The sequence below is a fragment of the Dermochelys coriacea genome, chromosome 22 (genome assembly GCF_009764565.3).
Source record: "Dermochelys coriacea isolate rDerCor1 chromosome 22, rDerCor1.pri.v4, whole genome shotgun sequence".
In the NCBI taxonomy this organism is placed as follows: Eukaryota; Metazoa; Chordata; order Testudines; family Dermochelyidae; genus Dermochelys; species Dermochelys coriacea.
This window is the reverse complement of record NC_050089.1, coordinates 6,042,794-6,062,810: the sequence shown is the minus strand read 5'-3', so window position 1 is coordinate 6,062,810 and position 20,017 is coordinate 6,042,794. Positions and strand designations below refer to the sequence as shown.

At 42.8% G+C, this 20,017-nt stretch overlaps 1 protein-coding gene across 1 annotated transcript; it reads right to left on the bottom strand.

Moving 5' to 3' along the window:
* Positions 1–502: 502 nt before the first annotated feature.
* Positions 503–19,962, bottom strand: LOC119846750 (transmembrane protein 45B-like). The gene is made up of 7 exons (XM_038380805.2): positions 19,865–19,962; positions 17,794–17,901; positions 5,604–5,816; positions 4,999–5,211; positions 3,602–3,786; positions 1,953–2,098; positions 503–1,269 (listed from the first exon to the last, which is right to left on the bottom strand). The coding sequence occupies exons 3-7, from the start codon at positions 5,785–5,787 to the stop codon at positions 1,140–1,142; spliced, it is 858 nt and encodes a 285-aa protein (XP_038236733.1). The 5' UTR covers positions 5,788–5,816; positions 17,794–17,901; positions 19,865–19,962; the 3' UTR covers positions 503–1,139.
* Between the last annotated feature and the right edge of the window lie 55 nt (positions 19,963–20,017).

Genomic DNA, 20,017 nt, shown 5'->3' with positions numbered 1-20,017 from the left:
TAACAAATCCCCCCTGCTCCATACATTAATTAGCAGTCTGGATAGGCTGGCAGATAAGCACCACCTAATTGAATCTCTGCTTGTGCAATGCTCAGGCACAATGGCCTTCTTGCTTGCTTCATTTTCTCTTCTCTCTGTTCCCACTCCAAAGTGTACAGAATCATGGAAAGCAGAGGTAGAAAAGGCCTACCTAGCCCCAGCACATCTAGTTCATGCTCCCGAGCTTGTGCAGCAATGAGTCCTGTAGCACAATTTTCAGTGATTCCTCCAGTATGAGTGGCACTTCTTTTTTGGATGAAACCTCCATCACTTCCTATAGGAGACTATTCCATAGCAAGAGCTCCCAGCCTGGAAATTTCCCCTGATATTTAGAGTGGCAGGGGGTTGGGAGGAGTGGTGAGCTAAATTTCAGAAACGTTTAGGATGGAAAAAAAAATTTATACAAGTTTTTTTCCTTCTTTATGCATTAGCTCAAGAAGTGTGTGTAAACATGCCTTTTTAAAATACTTTTTTATTTGTAGACACGTGTACTTGAAAATTATATAATTAAATTATACTGTACACAAAAAACAATGAAATATATCATATTAACACACGAAAGAGAATGATGACCTTCCTGTATATCTCCCAGTACTCTAGCTGTAATCCAGGGGTTTGCTCAAACCCATTTCAGTGTAGTTCATGAAATGCCCATCTAGGGTTCCCAACTCTACAGTTCAATGCTAAATCTCAATTCAATTCGGAAACTGGATTAGTTGAAGGAGGGGCAAATAGCTTAGCCGACCACGTAGATATGAGACTCCAAATGCCAACTTGCTCATGCAGTGTAGTCATAACATTTGAATGTCTACACCCAATATCTACAGTATTATTTTAAAAAATAACTTAAAAAGGAAAAAAAAAATCAGCACACTTTTCAGCTCTAAAGGGAATCTGCAGGGATGGGGGCGGGGAGAGAAAATTCTTACACCTTAGTTCTGTACATATTGCATAATGGGACATTGTGCACACTTTTCTCCCACCTTAGATACCCCCTTGTAAAGTCTCGACTTTATTTAAAATGGCAAATAAAAATCTCATCTTAAGTGCTTTTAACAAGGGGGACAATCCTCAGGAAAGCAGAGAAGTCAGCCAAGTCCTCACTTTTCATCCAACCCATCCTCTGGGAGGAGGACGGGTTCAGGGCTTTGGTTGGTTTTCCGTAAACAAAACCCACAGTCGAGTTCGACATCGATATTTCCAAAGTTTGCCTGACATGCCTTTCTGTACCTGCATTAAAAAAAAAAGGAAAATAAAAATATTAATGTGCACACTGGCCTGATGATAAAATACTGAGCTAGCTTAGTAACTGATTTGTGTAAAGTCACTAGGCATTTACACAAATTCAAATGGTCTGGGAACCCTGCTATCTTTGTTACATTAAAAACTGTTCAACTCTTTGTAACATGGGATCCTTCACCATCATTTCTCCCATAAGAACATTTAATTTAGGCATATGCTTTTAGTCTGGTTATGTTAACCTGGTATATTCAGCTAGTCAGACTGTTTGTTCCCTAAAAGCCCACTGCTACCAGTGTCAACAATGAGAGAATCAATTAAATATTTTCAAGCAACAACAATAATTAAGTTATTATGGAAGCGCCCACCATAAAAACAGGTTGTTTTTCCATAAAACAGCATAAAACCATAAAACAGCAGCAGCTTTAGGTGCTTATTTGTTTTGATTCTCTCCTGCACTTGATACGTACATGTCACTCCCATTGGTACTAATCAGAATTCTGTGCACACAGTGAAATGTGAACAGGTTAATCAGCATAACACTGCAGTGCTATTAAAGTAGTTCTAATTATTGCACAAACAATCAGCCACTGACAAATAATGACTAGTTACTATAAAGTAGACACAAATTGTTGTCTAGTCCTGGAATGTCACTGCCCCGCCCCACCACATACCAAGAAGAAAAAACAGAGTTGGCTGCTGTGACCAGAAGAGCAGCTGCGTAATGCCAGAAGAAGCACATAGTGAGGAACTTGAAGTTTCCATGGTCGGTCTGGTCCCAGCCTGGCCCTCCCCACGGTGGGGACAACACAAACCCAATCTGGTTAGAAAAAGAAAAGATGAACCATTTTACAGAGAAAGACAGGTATCAGCCCCGCTAGCACATCTCAGTTATTATGGAAACCTTAGCATTTAGTTGAGAAATGGACAAATCCACCCATTGACTAGAAGCAGAATGCTCTTGGCTCACTATTAAACCACTGCCCGCACCAGTTCTCCCTGCTTGCAACAACCTCTTGGCTTGACAAACTTTTTAAACAGGGGGATTTGTTAATGTTACATCAGTTTCTATTAACTCTTTGGATGCCAGGAATGAATACGCTCACCTTTACAATTCTGAACAGAAGGACTGACACGGGGCAAACCTCAACCTAGCCCTCCCTTCCCTCCCCTCCCCCAAATCCTTCTCCTGAGCACTAGAATTTGTCTAGTCTACTCTGCTGGACACAAGAAGATTAGAGAGGTTTTCTAGACAAGAAATATTATATAGAGTGGTTAAAACAATGGCTTTGGAGTCAGGCAACATGATTCTGTGTTTAACTCATTAACAAAGCCTCACAACACTTTTTTAAAGACAGGTGAATGCTATGACCATTTGACAGAGAGAGAAACTGAGGCAATGAGCGGCAAAGTGACTTGCCCAAGCTAGTATAGTGCATCCCAGGCAGAGCTGGTAAGGAATCTTGGGCTCTTGACTCTCCATCTGGTGGCCTGTCCACTGGAAAAAATTAATTTCTGGTAATGCAGGTCTTACAGCTCATGGGTTTTTGACATGGCCTGAGATACATATACTGTACTGCGTTGCCAACTTTCACAATTATATTGCAAGTCTCACAATATTTGGTGGGTTTTCTACTCCTGATTTGCTGGGGGGGGGGGGGAGAAGGGTGAGGGAGGACACCCAATTCAAGATTTTGTAATACTTGCAGTGGTCAATATTGCATATATACTCGTCTCCATATAGTAGCTGCAGTGCAAGAGAAGAGCATGAAACCTATGGCTTATGTGGTGAAATATTCAGGCCAATCTACAGAATCCAGAGATTAAATCCTTTTGACAATGACTTAAAATGCCTTTTTAATTGATCTTACCATGTCCTTTCCCCACAAAGGGGAACTGTACTACAAGAGCTGCTAAGCAATACAAACACAGATGGACATTCCTTCCCAAAGTAGGAGCTAAATGATTTAAAGACCCAATGGGCAAAATTCACACCTGGAGTAAATCCACTGAAGGTAATAGAGAATTTGGCCCAATGTCATTACCAAATATTATCTGGAAGAATGAACAGCTATATGGTTACATGGTATTTACTAAGAAACACTCAACAAGATCACCAATAATTAAAGGATACTAACCATTGGTCTATAATGAGTAATGTTAGCTCTTTGGGGCTGTCTTTTTGTTCTGTGTTGGTACAGCACCTAACAGAATGGCTCTAGGTGCCATCACAATACAAACAATAACATCACTGCCTTCTCTCCTTTCCCTGTCCCCTCCAAACCTATAGTTCAGCTGAAAGCATCAGATCAGAACAACTGACCTGCCAGAACCAGGATCCCTGGACAATGAAGAAACTGGTTCTGAAGAACTCCAGGATGGTGTGATCCCGCAGGAACACTTCCATCAGGGCGCAAAGGGCTCCACCAAATATAGCGATGAGCAGCAAGGAGTGGAGGTGCTGATCCAGAGCAGTATTATTGTAGTCACGGAAACAGAACAGGAAACCTGCCAAAAATCAAACCACATTACATAATAATTAAATTGTATCAAGACAGTGAGTGAAGAGGATCATCAGTGACCATAGGAAGCGTGGGTTGCATTTAATGCAATAGCTAGATAATGTTTTTCTGCTTTATGCATATGCAACTACCTACCCATTAGGCAAAGATGGATATTTGAATTTTATGGGACAAATCAGGTGAGAGCTCCCCACTCTGATAATCTTCAATCATGGGGAGCAAGGAGGACAGAACATTATACCCCATAGCACCAAGCTTAAAAAATAGCACCCCAAGACTATCTGCTTCCTCCAGCAAGTCAGAGCTTAAAGCTTCTTTTGCCCTAGTCTATAGTGTCTGCCCAAGAGGGCATCAGATGGGTGTGCCTGCAGTACCCACTCCATGTCCAAAACAGGAAGCAGCAATAAGAGTCAGTCCAAGTCTCGGAGCCTAACTATGAGCTTTATACTGAAATTTCTTCCCTGTCAAGGATCAAGCCAAGGAAAAGAAGCTCCATTTTGGTCACTACACACCACCATAAGTCACCACGAGAAGGATCAGGTCCTAAAACACAACCAACCTCCTCCACCATAATCACACAGGACCATGGGAGAGGGGAAGGAGCTTCCTCTCCCTAAACCACCACTGCCATCTAGTGGCTGCAAAATATGCATAGCCTCCAAATATCCAACTCATCGCTGCAGGCAGTGCCCTATGCACGCCTGTTTCCCATGCCTCCAAAGCTGGTTCTGCCTTTCTGGTAATTAGAGCAAAGTTTGGTTCCCCTCTTTAGCTGTCACGTAGTGGACATCTACAATTACTATTGCTGCCTTTGTTGTCCACACAATATGGCTGAGTTGGGATGTTGCACCACCAAAAACAAAAGGCCTTGGGACTGTTTTATTGCCCTGCTGGATGCGTGTAATTAGAACCAGGAAAAATGCTCACAACAAGAACACAAAACCTCACAGAACTTGTCAGGATTCATTGCAGGTTCAAACCTTGGGCCACGTGCATTGAGAGCTTCAATTGAGGCTCTGAGACTTTTCACATGAACCTGGGCACCAGCCACGGTTTCATATCCAATCCCATCAAAATGTGATCCAGTGACTGGTGAAGCAGTTTATTAGATCTCCAGCTATGTATCTCAACCAATTTTCTGTCATTTGAAAGTTCAGTCAGCCAAAGTTCAGCCCTTTTGTCATTACTTACTACTCACCTTCAGTAAACATAGCCACAGACAGCAAGAGGCGATCCAGTCCCAGAGACAGCTTGAGCGGGGAATAGGAGAGAACATCCACAACGCCCGAGAGGCCATAAAAGAGGTACATGGTCGTGTACTGCCAGTTAGTCAGCTTCTCCCAACTGTGGGTCTCTCTACTGTAGAGACCCATGTGGGGGCCGTCGGGGACGAACTGCTCAGCCAGCATCCCTAGACAGCAGAGGCAAATACAGATAATGTTTTTTTCCTTCTAAATGAGGATAGGATGCAGAATATCATCCAGGCTGGGGAGAATGAGAAGTCCCAATGGAGTTTGTTTAGGATCATCCATTGGAGACACTTCCTGGTATGCAATTCATAAAGCATGTTTGTAGGATGGTGTAGGGTTTGCCTGGTTGTTTTTGAGGCTGCTGTAAGACTTCTATATAATATGCTAAAATGAAGGCCACTAAGGCGTCTGAAAACAGAATCATCCATTTTCTGCCACGGGGCAAGTCCACAGAATCTCTGATGAGAGAATACTTGCAGCATGGGAATGGCAGGTTTTTTATGGGCCATTGGGCTACTGTGGAAAGTAGTAGTGACTAATAGTCCATCCTTACCTGCTAGAGCAAGGAAAGCTTTGGCTGCCCCTTCGAGGATATCTAGTTTCTGGATCCAGCGACTTGCCTGACTGTCTGGATTCAGCGTCCGGCTTAGGTATTTTAGTGGGTATTTCACAGACCACCCGAGCCCAAAGACCAGGAAGAAAGTGCCCCTAAGGGCATTGCCTTTGAAGCTTGACATCACTAAGCCAACTTGCTGGATACCTGGGCCTGAAAGGATAAAAAACAATGTTCAAAGTCACCCTGTCATTGATCACCCTGACAACAGGATGACTCAGAGGAGCCTTGCCTCTCTAGATGCAGTGTCCTGGAGTCTGCAATGTTGTCACACCAAGGCACTTGGCTTCCTGTGAAATCCCAAAGCACATCTCTGTCCTTATAACAGAGTGGTGATCAACAGTGATTAGAAAAGAAATACAGAAAGAGCCATGATACCACTAGAGGAGAAGGGGGAAGGATTTGCATAATAAATGGATTGCCCATGGCAGAGGCTTTTTAATGCTATGGGAATCATAGAACTGGAAGGGACCTCAAGAGGTCATCTAATCTAGTCCCCTGCACTCGTGGCAGGACTAATTATTTAGACCATTCCATTGATAATATTTACAGAAGAGCAGGGCAGCCAGATGCTTTTTAAATGGGAAGGAAGCAAAGTGATTTCTGGCAAAAAGCAAGTAGGAAAATTTTTTAGGAACATTAACTCCCTTCAAGCAAAGTAATTAATAGGGTGCAAGTCCAGCAGGCCAGGTTGGATGTGATTTCTTAAATCGCTCCAGAGAACTTTGGCTTCATTAAAACTTGAATACTGAACAACCAAGATAAACAAATCAGATTCCTATAGAGTTAAGGTGACCAGACATCCCAGGTTTTGGGGAACAGCCTAGAATCCCATGTACAAAAATGCAAGGATCACAGAGCACATATGGAAAATGTAACAATGACTACATTGGCACGTCCATGCGTGATTCTCACATCATGCATGTGAGATGCATTGACACCAAAGTTAGAGATTGAATCTTCAGAAACAAGGAGACAGTTAATGTCTGAGGGCATTGTTTTCTGTGTTGGACTCACAGAGCAAGGCCAGAGGTGGGAACCGGTTGACATAAAACAAACCAAACCAAAATCAAAACAGAAGTTGTTGAGATCCAATGAGCATTTCTGGCCAGGCTCTGGGAAACTGAACACTTTGAGGAATATTAACTGGCACTCAAGATCTAGCAAGAGGTCCAAGAAACTAGTGCAGCGAGCACAGGAATGTACAAGGAATTATCATTCAAATGCTTGCTACAATTCACATGCTGTGCTTTAAATAAATATTCTCTTGGGACAGTCTCATTTCCTCTTAGTACCCTCCTGCTACTTAAACCTTCCTTTTGCCTTTTTGTACCCTTCCATTCTTCTTCATGCATTCTCCTGTGTCATTCTTGCACTGGAAAACACATCCCCTTTCGTGCCACACAAACCTTCCTCTCTTTCATCAGATCTTTATCACCCTTCTTCCACTAAGACTAATAATAACCCACCAAAAAGAGAGACAGACACTGTACTCTGATGATATTGAACTTTTCCTGTGTATATCATATGTTAGTGTCCAGTTTATACTGTGAACCTCTTGGGACAGTGATTATCCTTATGGAATGTTTGTAGAATCCTGAGCACATGGGCTGTCAGAATCTAGATCGACAACACCTTGGCACATTTTCTAAGTCCTCCCATGCTAGGAGTAGTTAGGTGTGCAATTCAAAATTAGGATAGGGTGTGGTATGGACAGGTACTGGAGATTAGGGATGAGGATGGCTTTATAAAACCTCAAAAGGTTGGGTTTGTGTTTTGCAAAACCCAAGTCAGGACAGATTGGCTCTGGCCTCATTTTCTCCAAGTGGAGTTAGTTAAAATAAGTGATTCTGGTTTTGGATCATCTTTACTCCTATATGCTCAGATAAAAGCATTGTCCTTTATACCACCAGGGCCTACCTTTGATTCTTACTTAGAACACCTATGTACAATGAGTTATGATGGGTCTCAGTTTAAAAGTAACACCTAAAAAAGTCCCCATTGACATGGCACAGGAATACCCATATATTTCTCATCGTGGACGGAGGTGAATAGTAGGGTATCTTGGAAATCAATACTAGAACTAATTGTATTCTGTGGTCCAGCTGGCATAAATGGTCATAGCTCCCTTGACCCAAATGGAGCTGTGTTAATTTATGCCGGATGATGATCTAGCCTGGTAGACATATTTATCAGTAACTTTTGGCATATGGAGTGAATGGGGAGGTAGCAAAAGCTGCTGTGAAATATTTAGGTTGGAGAAGGATTGTGAAGAATGACAAAAAGAATTTAAAAACCTTAATGGGCAGCCAGAATGGCAAAATAAAATTTAAAATAGTAAGTGTGAATTAATGGACACAGAAAGGAATGTTTTAAACCACTCAGAGTAGTTGGTCTGAATGAGATTATCTTGCATGCAGAGGATTACGTTTTTATTGAAGATGGCCATGTCTTTTAACAACTCTGTGCACTGAGCAATCTATGTATTGCCATAAGTGAACAAGATGCTTTGCAGAGTAATAGGAAGACAACATCTCCATCTCAAAGAGCTTACATTCCAAATTAGACAGATAATTATAGACAGTGGGTCAGGAGTGTGGAGAAGGGGAAAACACCTGGAGAGGGGAGGAGAAAAAAGTCAATCAGTGCCAAGAGAAGACTGTATTTTCATTCTTGCAGGACATGTACACTGTAGGTGTTTGTTTTGTATTTGCTGTTTCCCCAAATATAATTAGGGGTCAGAGAGGAAATGAATTGCATCAGAGGGGAGATAAGTGGCAGAAGCGAAGACAAAGGAAGTGACTTTTAGGGAGGGATCTGAAAGCAGAGAGTCTATTAAACACAATGTGTGTCATATTGTAAAATTATATGTAAGCTCTTTAGGGGCAGAAACTACATCTTATTTGTTCATTAACACACTTAGCATAATTTTAGGTATTGTACCTATAATAAATACAACCTTTTCTGGACTCTGAACTCACCATTTTGACAGATAATAGTTTAGAGGCACACCAATTGGAAAGACAGGTTCTTTTTTATTTTTTTATAAGAAGAATTATGGTTAGCACAGAGGTCAGACACTTTCAAATTTACTAAAAACAAATAAACACAGTATCTTTCAACCAGCCCCATGGCACTATCTGTGAAACCTACTCCATCTCATCTCCTGCTTTGTCAGCTGTGTAATTTAGATATAGATCCATGGGGAAAATGATGGACTAAATCCTAAGCAAGTTGTAGTTTAGAAACAAATCCAGATCAGCTGCAAAGAATCAAAAACTTGGGTCATATTTTACAGTGAACTAATCTGCATTCCAATAGACTGGGAATATGGCTTTGATCAAAAGGTATCGTTACCTGAGTTTCCCTTCTCTCTGTTCTGGCAGACTGCAATGCTTTTGAGATTTTGAGGTCATTTGCCTGATAGTCGTATAAGACACCTGCATTATCGCCCTAAAGAGCGTTTCATCGTTGCATTGACTCCTGTGTACAGTCTCCCCGTGTTCTGTTTTTTAGCTGTTCAGCTTCAAACCCTGCTCTCTTTTATATGCCTTCTCCCCTCTTTCAAATACCCCAGGACCTGTTCACCTAACAGAGATGGGTTCAGCTTATTGCTTACTTCATAACAGGGCTCTGGTGCAACAGTCTGTGCAGAGAAATGTGCTTTGTTGCATTTAAAATTAATCAGGGCTTTACAATCTCTTCCCCCAATGGGGAAGATAGGTGCCTGTTTGGGAGGAGAAGCGATAGATGGGACAATATGAACAACAGTTATTTCTAGAGAGGAGTTTGAACCAATGCCTTAAGATCTGAGCAGCCCTTAAGTTCATCTGTGGAAGGGGCCTGAAATACTGACAGTGTCTTGGAACCTGCCCAGCTGTGTTGATAAATACCAGCCTAAGTCACAAAGCCCTTTGGCCAAGCTCTAGAGCTCAAGTGGGCCCATTTAGTCATGAACATTCACAGGGCATTGCAAATCCCTTTCCAATTTGGCAAGGTTCACATCCCCTTTCCCAAGAACAGGGTTTCATTTGCATGGGAGGAGGGGACACAGCTGTTATCCCTGCGAATAGCTGAATGTGTACGTACCCATGACTATTGGTACCACAAGTGCCTGCTCTCTGCTCTGAAGGATTCTAGTCAGCCCATCAGGGGACGTGGCAATATCATGTGAATTTTTTGGTGACCAATCACAGCACTTATAATGAGAACCGCCATGATAAATAATTCACATACATTCATAAAAAACAATCAGAGCCTGCTTGCGGATAATTTGCCAAGAGGAGAAAAAGAGCTCCTCAGCTGGCTGACTGCCATGCACACACCCCTGGAAGCATCTGCTTTCTGGATGTTGAGCTGCTGGCTGATCTCACCCAGTGGTTAGGATGGTGGATGGGATCCCTGAGGAAGGAGGGACCTTCAGCTCAGCATAGCCCTCCAACATCCTCCAAAAACCAATCGATGGAAGATCCTTTTCACTAAAGATCACTAAGTTTAAAAGCCAGGCAGTCCTCAAAAGGTGACTCTTTTGGGTGGGGGGGGGGAGGAGAGGGGTTAACCATGGGAACTCGAAAAGACCTCCCGAGCCAGACCTCCATCTCTTCATCCCAGCAGCATGAAACGTATTCCCATCTTGTTCCCCCTTGCATCTAGATCACCCTTCCTTCCAGCTCCCTAGACCTTAGAAAGCTCAGAAAGCCTGGTTCACACAGAGATCATTCAGCATCTCCCCATGGGAGGGAGGAGGAGGAATTTACCTGTGCTGTCTGCACTGCCTGCTTCCTTCCTGCTGCAGAGGTGAGGTGCACCTGTTCCCACTCGCACTCCAGAGGTGAGCAGCAGCAGCAACAAGGAGAAGTGAGATGGAAGTCCCAGATAAGGGGAGGAGTAGAGCAGGGAGGTGACTCTCAATCCGGATGCTCCACCCTAAACATCTTCAAACCAGATCAGAAAAGGTCAGTTTTCACAATGATTGACACCTGTTTGCTGCTGTATTTCCTAAGGAAAATTAACGTTCTTCTAGCATTTCACCATAAAATTAAAAAACAAACAAACCCAACACTAAATTTTTGTTCTTGTGATAACCAGGCTTACTCAGGTTACATCATATTCAGGTTTTGATGACTGAAGAGAGCCTGGTCAGTATTCTGACTAGTCAAGTTTGTTGCAGTTCAAATGGATGGGAGAACTCAGTAGCGTTACAAGTTGGAAGCTTGCAAAATTTTTCGGGCCTGAATTCTCAATTACGTTAATGCCCCATCACATGGCTTTGACAGTGTGAAGCAGGTGTACCGCCAGAGGGATGTAAGGGGGTGGGGGTAGGAATTAATATAACTGAGAATTCAGGCCAGGGTTTCATAAGTTGAAGCAGAGAACTTGTAAAATCTCCCTCCATCATAAACAAAACACTCATTCATTTCTATGAAGATTCAATTATAAAGACCTCTTAATCTATCTATAAGTACTCACTTCTTTCATCTAACATTCCACCACTAACCCTCCACTGAGCAGCTGCTTGGTATCATCATAGCCACATTAAATAAAAGATGACAAGTTAATATAGCTACTTAAACAATTGCAAAGGTCTCATGAGTGTAACATCACAAGTAAATACAAAGTGCTCTTTTAAGCTCCTTTCTGACCCCTCAAAATCTTTATGGGCTGCATATAGAAAAGGTTGTAAGCTCCTCAGGGCAAGAACCTGGTCTTATTTTCTACTTACAGAGCATCACACCCCTCTATGGTGTTTTAATACAAAGCAGCGTGGTAATATGCTTCTCATGCTTTTGTTTAGGACCAAAAGTAAGATTTAACCAGAGACCAGGAGGCTTACAAACGAGCTGGCTGCTGAAGCGTACTGCACGTACGTGCCATGTATTAGTGCATTTTTCAATGCAATCCAAGTACAGATGGCCAGGGAAGCCTCCCACCCAATGTAAAATACCCAAAGCAACACTTCACTACTAACACTAGGCCATCTCCTACCAATGGCCTAGCCTGTAGCTATTACCTCAGTTAGCTTTGGAACGAGAGCAATAAGTCTCAGGTTCTGAGGAAGCACCTTTCTTTCCCAAGTGCTGCTTCAATTATTAGTGGTCTGTGTTTACCACAGGTGCCTATCCTCACTGGGATGCGGATGGTGGGGGCAGACAAAGGTGAGGGTAACATCACAGAAGTTGGTCCAATAGAAGATGTTACCTCACCCACCTTGTCTCTCTAATATCCTGGGTCTAACATGGCTACAACTGCAACCCACGAGGGTGAGGACAGCCCAGGAGGCGATAGCCTCTGTCACTTCGCCGCCGCATCAGCGTGCAGGGACACTAGCGCTGTCAGCACCCCAGGTGCTAAGCAACACAGCTGGGAAATGGAAAGCATTCACTTCTGCTTTCATGACAGTTGACGGGCACTAGCATCAGCGGAGGCCATCTGGGACTAATCAAGGAAATCCAGTTGGTGAGGCTGGAAGGGGTGCGAGTGGAGGGCTGGGAAGGAGAGACTTTGAGCTGTTGAGCTGGGTGGAGAGGACAGCAAACACCACTGAAGCAACTATCCTACCCAAGAGGAAAGGCGGAAGCGGTGGCAGGTGCCTCAGGCAAACAGCAGCAGTGGAAGAAGGCCTCGCATAGAGTGGAGTTCCACATCTTCCAGTCTCTCTCTACTCCCAGATGTGAGGGGGACAGTTCGGGCCACGATGAATTCTCTGCACAAGGGAGGCCGGCCAGCTCTTTTAGCCTGAACTGGAGAGAAACCCAGCATGGCAGAGTGAAGCAGGTGAAAGCAAGGGGGGATTTAACAAGAAGCTTGAAAGAAAAAGAACCCCATCCCTCACCCCTGCACGTGGCTTCACCCAGGCTTAGCCTTTAAGACACTGAGAGAGAGCTGGCCTGGCATCCCCAGCACAGAGAACATACAACTTGGAGCCTCCGGTGTGGAGAGGGAACCTCTCTCAGCCCTGCTGTTTGGCACCAGAGGCCTGCCAGTTTTACCTCAGAGGTGCCTCAACCTCCATAGGGACCTGAACACCACAAACAGGGCAGCTGCCCATTACCACCGATCAACGTGGCTATCAGTGACACCGTGCCAGGTACGGTACTACTGGCGGTGGCAGCGAGACTGCCTGGGGAAGAGCTAAATCCTATCCCTGCCTTACACTTCTTGAGTGACACTGAGCAAGTCACAGCCTCCCTGGGCCTCATTTCCCCTTCTACAGATAATATGACCTAGCTCCTACAGAGCGCTTTTCCAGCAGTGATTTCAAAGCATTTTTACAAAGGGAGGTCACGATGAATGGACCCATAGATTCCAAGGCCAGAAGGGACCACTATGATCATCTGGTCTAACCTCCTGTACAACACAGGCCAGAGAACTGCCCCAGAATAATTTCTAGAGCAGAGCTTTTAGGGAAAAAAAAACAACAAACCAATCTTGACTGGAAAATTGCCCGTGATGGAGAATCCCTTATGGCCCTTGATAGGTTGCCCCAGTGCTGAATTGCCCTCACTGTTAAAAATTTATGCCTTATTTCCAGCCTGTATTTGTCCTGCTTTAACTTCCAGCCAGTGATATACATTTCTCTGCTAAATTGAAGAGCCAGGACTATAACCCAGGTCTCTCCTGAGTCCCGGTCCTGTCTCACACTTCCTTAGTGCCTTCCAGCTGCCAATCTCATGCCCATTTAAAAAACATTAAATTAATTAAGCCTCCACCTCCCCTCCCTGGAAAGCAGGTGGGACCTAACCCCATTTCACAGGTGGTAAAATTGAGGTTGAGCCACTATTAGGGAAATGTAAGAGGAAGACCTAACAGCTGGAAGGAAAGGAGATGCAATAAGCAGCAGCCAGCTGCCAAATTGACACTTTCAGGCTTAAGGTACTTTTCTCTGCCAAATGTAAAGGGCCAGTGATGAGCAAAACATGCTGGGATAGGTTTCCATAAAAGAGTGACTCTACAATGGTGTGTTTCAATCAGCTGTAAAGACAGGAAGTGGCCGAGTTTCCACTTTCCTTTGTGGGAAAGAGACCTGACTGAAGGACTTTCCCAGGCTGGGGCAAGGCATATGAAATAGCTCCATTTTTTAAAAAAACAAAAAGGATGTTTTTATAATAAAAACCAAAGTGAAGTTCTGACAACAGCTTGGTAACATGAGGTGGACAATACCGCCACTATATTGTACCTGGAGATATTAATGCACATGTCCCTGGTCCTAGACTGGTCAGTAACAGAACTGGGAATTGAGAAGCCAGAGGCTGAATTCACCACTGGTGTGAGCAGCCGCACGTCCACTGAAGTTTTATGCTGAGCTCAATTCTCCTCCCAGCCTACCCTTCTGAGATGGCCATACTTGAAGTTAATGAAAAAAAATTGCGATCATGTTTGCCTAGTTCACAGGGGAATGGGGAGGCTGATTTAATTAAAGGTTTAAGTAAAGGTTAATTAAATGTCTTGAGTTCTGGAGATGGAAGGATGCTAGGGAAGTGTGAATTATTCTTGCTAACACAGGCCTGTCAAACAGGCAATATAATAGGTGAAACAAGTGGTATAAGCGTGGGCAGGACTTGTTCAGCTTCCTACACCTTGATTTCAATCTTGCATAAAAGAGGCAGTGAAGGCAGGTGTTGGTGGATCCTATCTTTAGTTGAGGACATGAAATGAGTACTACATGGACTTTCTGTAGTAATATTAGACTTGTTGCAGTATTGCCTTCAGGTGGAGCAACAACAGGTTTACAACTTAATTGCCCTTTTTTTTTCTGAAGGTTAATATTGTTAAGATTAAGAAAGTGAGTCAGACTTAATGTTACTGATATTATCTTAAGATGATCAGCAACATCCTCCTACCCGATATTATCGGATTACTCATGTCCGCAACAGGCACCTGTAGTAGCAACACCAGCCACTGCTCTGGAATGTGATCTTACAGCAACCCCAAGTAAGTCTACAGGAGTCTAAAGGGGGGAGCGGGGAAAAGGATATTATCACATGTATTAAAGTCTGTGTCTGCCTTCTGTGGAAGGATAAATTAGCTACATAGATGTTCCCATCAGAGAAGGAAATCAGGCCATGCATACACTACAAAATTATGCCGACTTAACTTATGTTGGCATACAGCTACCGTCATTATTAAATTGCTTGTGCGTGAGCACACTTGGCTCCTTGTGTCGGCCGTGCGTGTCCTCACCAGGAGCTCTTGTATCGATTGTATTGTCAATGTGGGGGCATTCGGGGGGGCAGCTCCTGAAAGCCAGTAACAGTCAATGTAAACAACACAGTGTTTACACTGATACTACATCAACCTAATAACTTTGATTGTGACTCTACCCCACTCGGGAAGGTGTGTACTAAATCAGCGTAGAGAGGCACTTATGTCAGCAGGAGCCAAATTTAAGTGAAGACACTTCCACAGCTAGTTTGACACAAGGCAGCTCACGTCAACTTAATCATGCAGTGTAGACCAGGCCTCAGAAATAAGAAAGCAGACATAAAATGTGGCTAATGTGGGTTTGTGTCTTAGTATATTTTAAATCAACCGTAAACAAATAGTTGAGCATAAGATTTCAAAGTAAGTGGCTGATGTTAGCATTTAAACTGTGGAATCCAGTTAGTTCACTATTTACTTTAGTCATGTTTTGGGAATGGTATAAACAATGCAGGCTGGATAAAGTTGTTTTGATTTGCACTCTATTAGTTCCTTTCTGCAATAGCAGACCTGTGGCAGGGGAAACACCTGTAGGAATGCCTCTCCTTAGCTTTTGACCAATATCAGCTTCTGAGGTCCTGGATGCAATTAGGGAGATTAAGGTTCTGGATTGCAATTTGGATCCATGTTTTGGTGAGGTTTATCATTGAGAGACTGACCATCAAACATTGCCTTATCAAAGGGGAGATTAACAGCATGAACAATCAGACTCATGCTCCAGGAAACATCTCTTAATGTGGACATTTTTACCAGGGATCTCCTTTTCTTTAATCTTACTTTTTTTGGAGAAGACTGAAAAGGCTGTAGTGATGTCAGGTCTGCTTCATTTGTAGTCCTCAGATTTCCTTGATCCTCTACGGTCCAGAATTGGACCTGTGTGTAGTACAGTCCAGAACTGGACCTGCACTAGTCAGTGGTTGATTATCTTCTGACAGTGATCAAAATGTCTGTGCTGGTTTCTTCAGGCCCATTAGCTGCCTTTCACAATGACAACATGTCTTCGGGGCAAATGGAGTCTCTCTGCAGGTTAGGCTAGATGGAGTCCAGTGAGTAATTTTGTTTTTTCCTAAAACTTCCCATCAAGAGGAAAGTGCTATACCCCCATTTCCAGTTTATACGAAGACTAGGGAAAATTGTGAGACAGATGGTTTGGGCTTGAGTGCTATTGTGATTGCTGCCAACTTGGCCAAAAACACCAGGGATTGAACCAGAGGTAAAAACATGAGCTGGCTACATCTTGAATAAAGAGGTAAACCTCTCTCTTTCTGCAGACTGGGCAGAGTGGGATCTGTAACACATGCTTACCGGTGAGGTACATTATTGTATGCTAGGATATTCATCTCTACGTCTCCAGGTCATTGGATTCATGCAATGTGGTGTCACTCAGCTTTGTCAATAATTGTGTAGAGGATGGGGCTTGGAAGAAAGTGATCTGTTAGGAGGCTCAGTCCAGATAAGACAAAGTTGTTTTCAGCAGGCATGGAAACAACAGTTTAAAAAAAAAAAAAAGAAAGAGAGACAGAGAGAGGAAATATTAGCCCCTTTAACTGAGATGGGGTTGGGGCAGGGAGCTCATCTTTTTAAAAAAACCTATTGGTTGCATTTTGCAACCACAGGGGTCTGGCTGAATCAGTTAGCTGCTTCTGGATGTCCAGAGAAGGGGGTGGGGGAAAAGAAAAGCACCTTTGGTCATTGTTTTGGCTTTTTGTGCTGAGCAGAACTTGAGAGGGTCTTTTCAATATACTAGATTATTTCAAAGTGGGCCCATAGTTGAAATAAAATGTCCTACTCTCCTGGGAAAGTTAGAAATCCCTTTTGAGATGCTGTCTAACAGGCAGTAGATGGGATTGCATATTTTCTTCCTCCCATTGCTAATTCCTCCCTCCCCTTCTCCCAGTCACTAGATGTGATGATACTTTGGAAGCAACATGCTTCACAGAGAGAAAACAAATTAGCAAGCATTATACTGATGAATCTTAAGACATTTTTAGAACTGGGGAGTCAATGAGGCAGAAGAGAAATTATTCCAGATGATAGGAACAGCAGAGGAAAAAGAAGCGCTTTGCTACAGTTGTGACCAGATTGTGATAAGGGATAGAAAAAGATGCTGGATGAGAATAGGGAGTGACAGATAAAGCAATTTGTTTGATCGACAGCAGCATGTATGGCCCTGAAGAACTGTAGAAAGACCATTCTCACTTTAAGGAGCTCTCACAAAGAGTGGAGTAAATCCAATGAATGTTTCAAAAACCAAGATCAATTTTGATCTTGATCCTATCTTATGAAAATAGAATTCAATCATTTCTTTTGGGAGAGGAGAGATGCAAGGTGACTATCATGTAAAATCTTGAGTCATTTGTGCAATATACACCACCATCTTCTCTTCCAACCTCTGCTGCCATCATGTGGTCATTTAATTTTTAAATTTTTTAAAATAAGCAGAAACACTCTGCAGTGTCACCTCAGTTCTACATATTGTTCAATTAAGCATATTTTCACCCCTTTGCAATTTAGGTAATTCAGCTTGTCCCCATTTGGATATTGGCTTACTTATGATTAGAGAAGAAACAAAATTCTGAAAGATGCTCACAGCAAGTTTTGTATCACTGTAAGGGAGAAAGGAATGATGTAGCTTATTTAGGTAAAACATTCCAAACATTCCAGGTTTCAGAGTAGCAGCCATGTTAGTCTGTATTCGCAAAAAGAAAAGGAGTACTTGTGGCACCTTAGAGACTAACAAATTTATTTGAGCATAAGCTTTCGTGAGCTCACTTACAGCTCACTTCATCGTAGCTCACGAAAGCTTATGCTCAAATAAATTTGCTAGTCTCTAAGGTGCCACAAGTACTCCATTCCAAACATATTACTGCAGGGGGAAATGGTTTCTACAAAATGCCTATTGTATAAAATAGTTCTAATCCTTGCAGCTTACAGTTAAGGCTCTTGTCAACTGGATTAATTGGGAGGAGATGCTGTTTCTTGATTCTTTACGCATCAATTCATTCATGCTTCTCCTGGTATTCAAGAATGCAAAATAAAGCTGTTCAGTGGAAACAAGAAAAAATGAGAGTAGGAAAGCTAGCATTCAGGTAAAGGTATGCTGTTATTTTTTGCTACATTGTTAATTAGCAATAAGGTTCCGATTCTAGACTCTTTAGACAGCATTAAAGTCTTCTCACCATGCGCACACAAGCTCAATAGGACATTAACATGCAGGCCATGCCTTTCCTGGGTGCATAAACATACATCTACAGATAGATATAATTTGAGCCTATTGTAAAATAAATAGATGGTTCAGTTAAGCCAGGACAAAAACAAAATCAATTTTCATTCTACTCCTAACAGTTATTAAAACACACTGTAGTCTGTGACGGCAGAGCATCATTCATATCCAAGGATATAAGGATTTGAACTTTGGATGTTTGCAATGCAAATATTTTTTTAAAATTCTCCCTCAGCCTCCCCACAACCAGTGTCAGACCATTCCTATCTGAACTAGGGAGTGGCATTTCCAGCATCTCTCTGGATCTAATTATCTGGCAAAGGCAGGTTGAAGAAAGAATAGAGTTTCGTCAGCAAGTTCTTTTAATGCCCTTGGCAGACGTTTCTCTTTGTTATGTCAGAAGGGACCAGACACATAGCAGCTGCTGGTATAGGCAACAACTGAAAGTTCATTACAGTATCCTAATCACAGGGAAAATGACTTTCTGCCTATCCCTATGTCAGCCCAGAAAGGGACTCCTCGTTCTCTCAGAGCTAGAGGGAGGCACACAGGTTGGTGACAGAAAAGTCAGATTATAAGAGAGACAAATGCCCCAATAATAAAATAGTGTAAGCCTCAGGGCCTGAAGATTCAGAGGGATGAAACTCTGCTCCCTCTAGAGAAGGGGAAAAACTATCATTATTTACATTAATTATAATGTTGCTTACCCATAATTCCACCTAAGTTTTGTTTCTGTGATTGGAACTTACGTTTTGATTTTATAAATAAAAGGTTTTTGCTGTATTCATTAAAGGACATAAGCATTGTGCAGTATATGCCTTGGCAGAAGCAGGTGAGCCTGACCTTATGGGTAGTGGACTTGGGTTTTGGCAACAAAACTCAAGTTCAACAAGGAAGTGGGGGCAGAACCCTTTTTCTGGAGACTAGAATCACTATCCCAGCAAGCAGGGATTCTGTCCAAGGGTCTGGTTTTACTCCGAGTTCCCCACCTGGAGATTCTGTGACCTGTAAATTTGCTGAACTGCGTCAGAGCCGACTAACAGCATCACAGAGCTGATTTCCCAGCAATGCCTGAACAGACTCACAGGGACTCACTGCTCAGCAACCCAGCAGATAGCTGCAGAGCTGATTTCACAGCACCTCCACCCACCAGGCTGGCACAGCAAAGTGGATATTATGGAAGTGGACCAGATAGCTTCATATCTGCAGTGGGACCTGGCTCAGCAGCTCTTTCAGAGGATTATATGGCATCTTAAACCCCCCCACCACACACACACATACACAATCAATCATTGCTTGAGATCAGGAATGGGATTTAAGAAGCAGGAGAAAGAGGAACATATCCCAAAAACAACGTTCATTGGGCAGGACAGCTAGACTGTAAAGCAGCCTGTGCAGCACTGGAATGAGACACACATATTTGTCCTATCCAACCTTCAGGAGTATGGTTTACATCTGTCAAAAACCTGAGGTTGCATTCAGATTGCCTCAGACTCTGGGATATCCATTAGGGACCTTATTATTCCAATCTACTTTACCTGGCAGGCTTTTCATACTCTTGTCATAGGCAGCAGTATAGAACTTGAAGATAGACAGGCCAAAGAGTAAGAAGGTAATGTTTAGTACCTGCTGTGCAATACTCAGATTATAAACTGATGAATTACGGACACCTGGTCAAGTAGGATTTTTATTTCTTATCATTTCAGTCTTTGTAAGGCTTGCCTCAAAAATATAAAAAGACTTAAGCTGATAGATGTAGTACAAAATTTCAATAGCGTACAATTGAACAATGACAGTGCACATTTTTTGGCATAGACCTGTGCTCTTCCTGCTTGGGGTGACCCTTCCAAATCCTTCACTCCACAAGGTGTCACTAGAGTTATTTCAGAGAAGCAGCCTGTATTAGTCTGTGTTAGTCTGTATTCGCAAAAAG

What these genes read in the sequence shown, in the direction of transcription:
- LOC119846750 (XM_038380805.2), bottom strand. Translation starts at nt 5,787, where the DNA reads ATGTCAAGCTTCAAAGGCAATGCCCTTAGGGGCACTTTCTTCCTGGTC. An exon ending in TGTGGCTATGTTTACTGAAG is followed by an intron (nt 3,787 to 4,998) that starts GTGAGTAGTAAG and finishes GATTTTTGGCAG; the next exon opens with GTTTCCTGTTCTGTTTCCGT. An exon ending in AACTCTGTTTTTTCTTCTTG is followed by an intron (nt 1,270 to 1,952) that starts GTATGTGGTGGG and finishes TTTTTAATGCAG; the next exon opens with GTACAGAAAGGCATGTCAGG.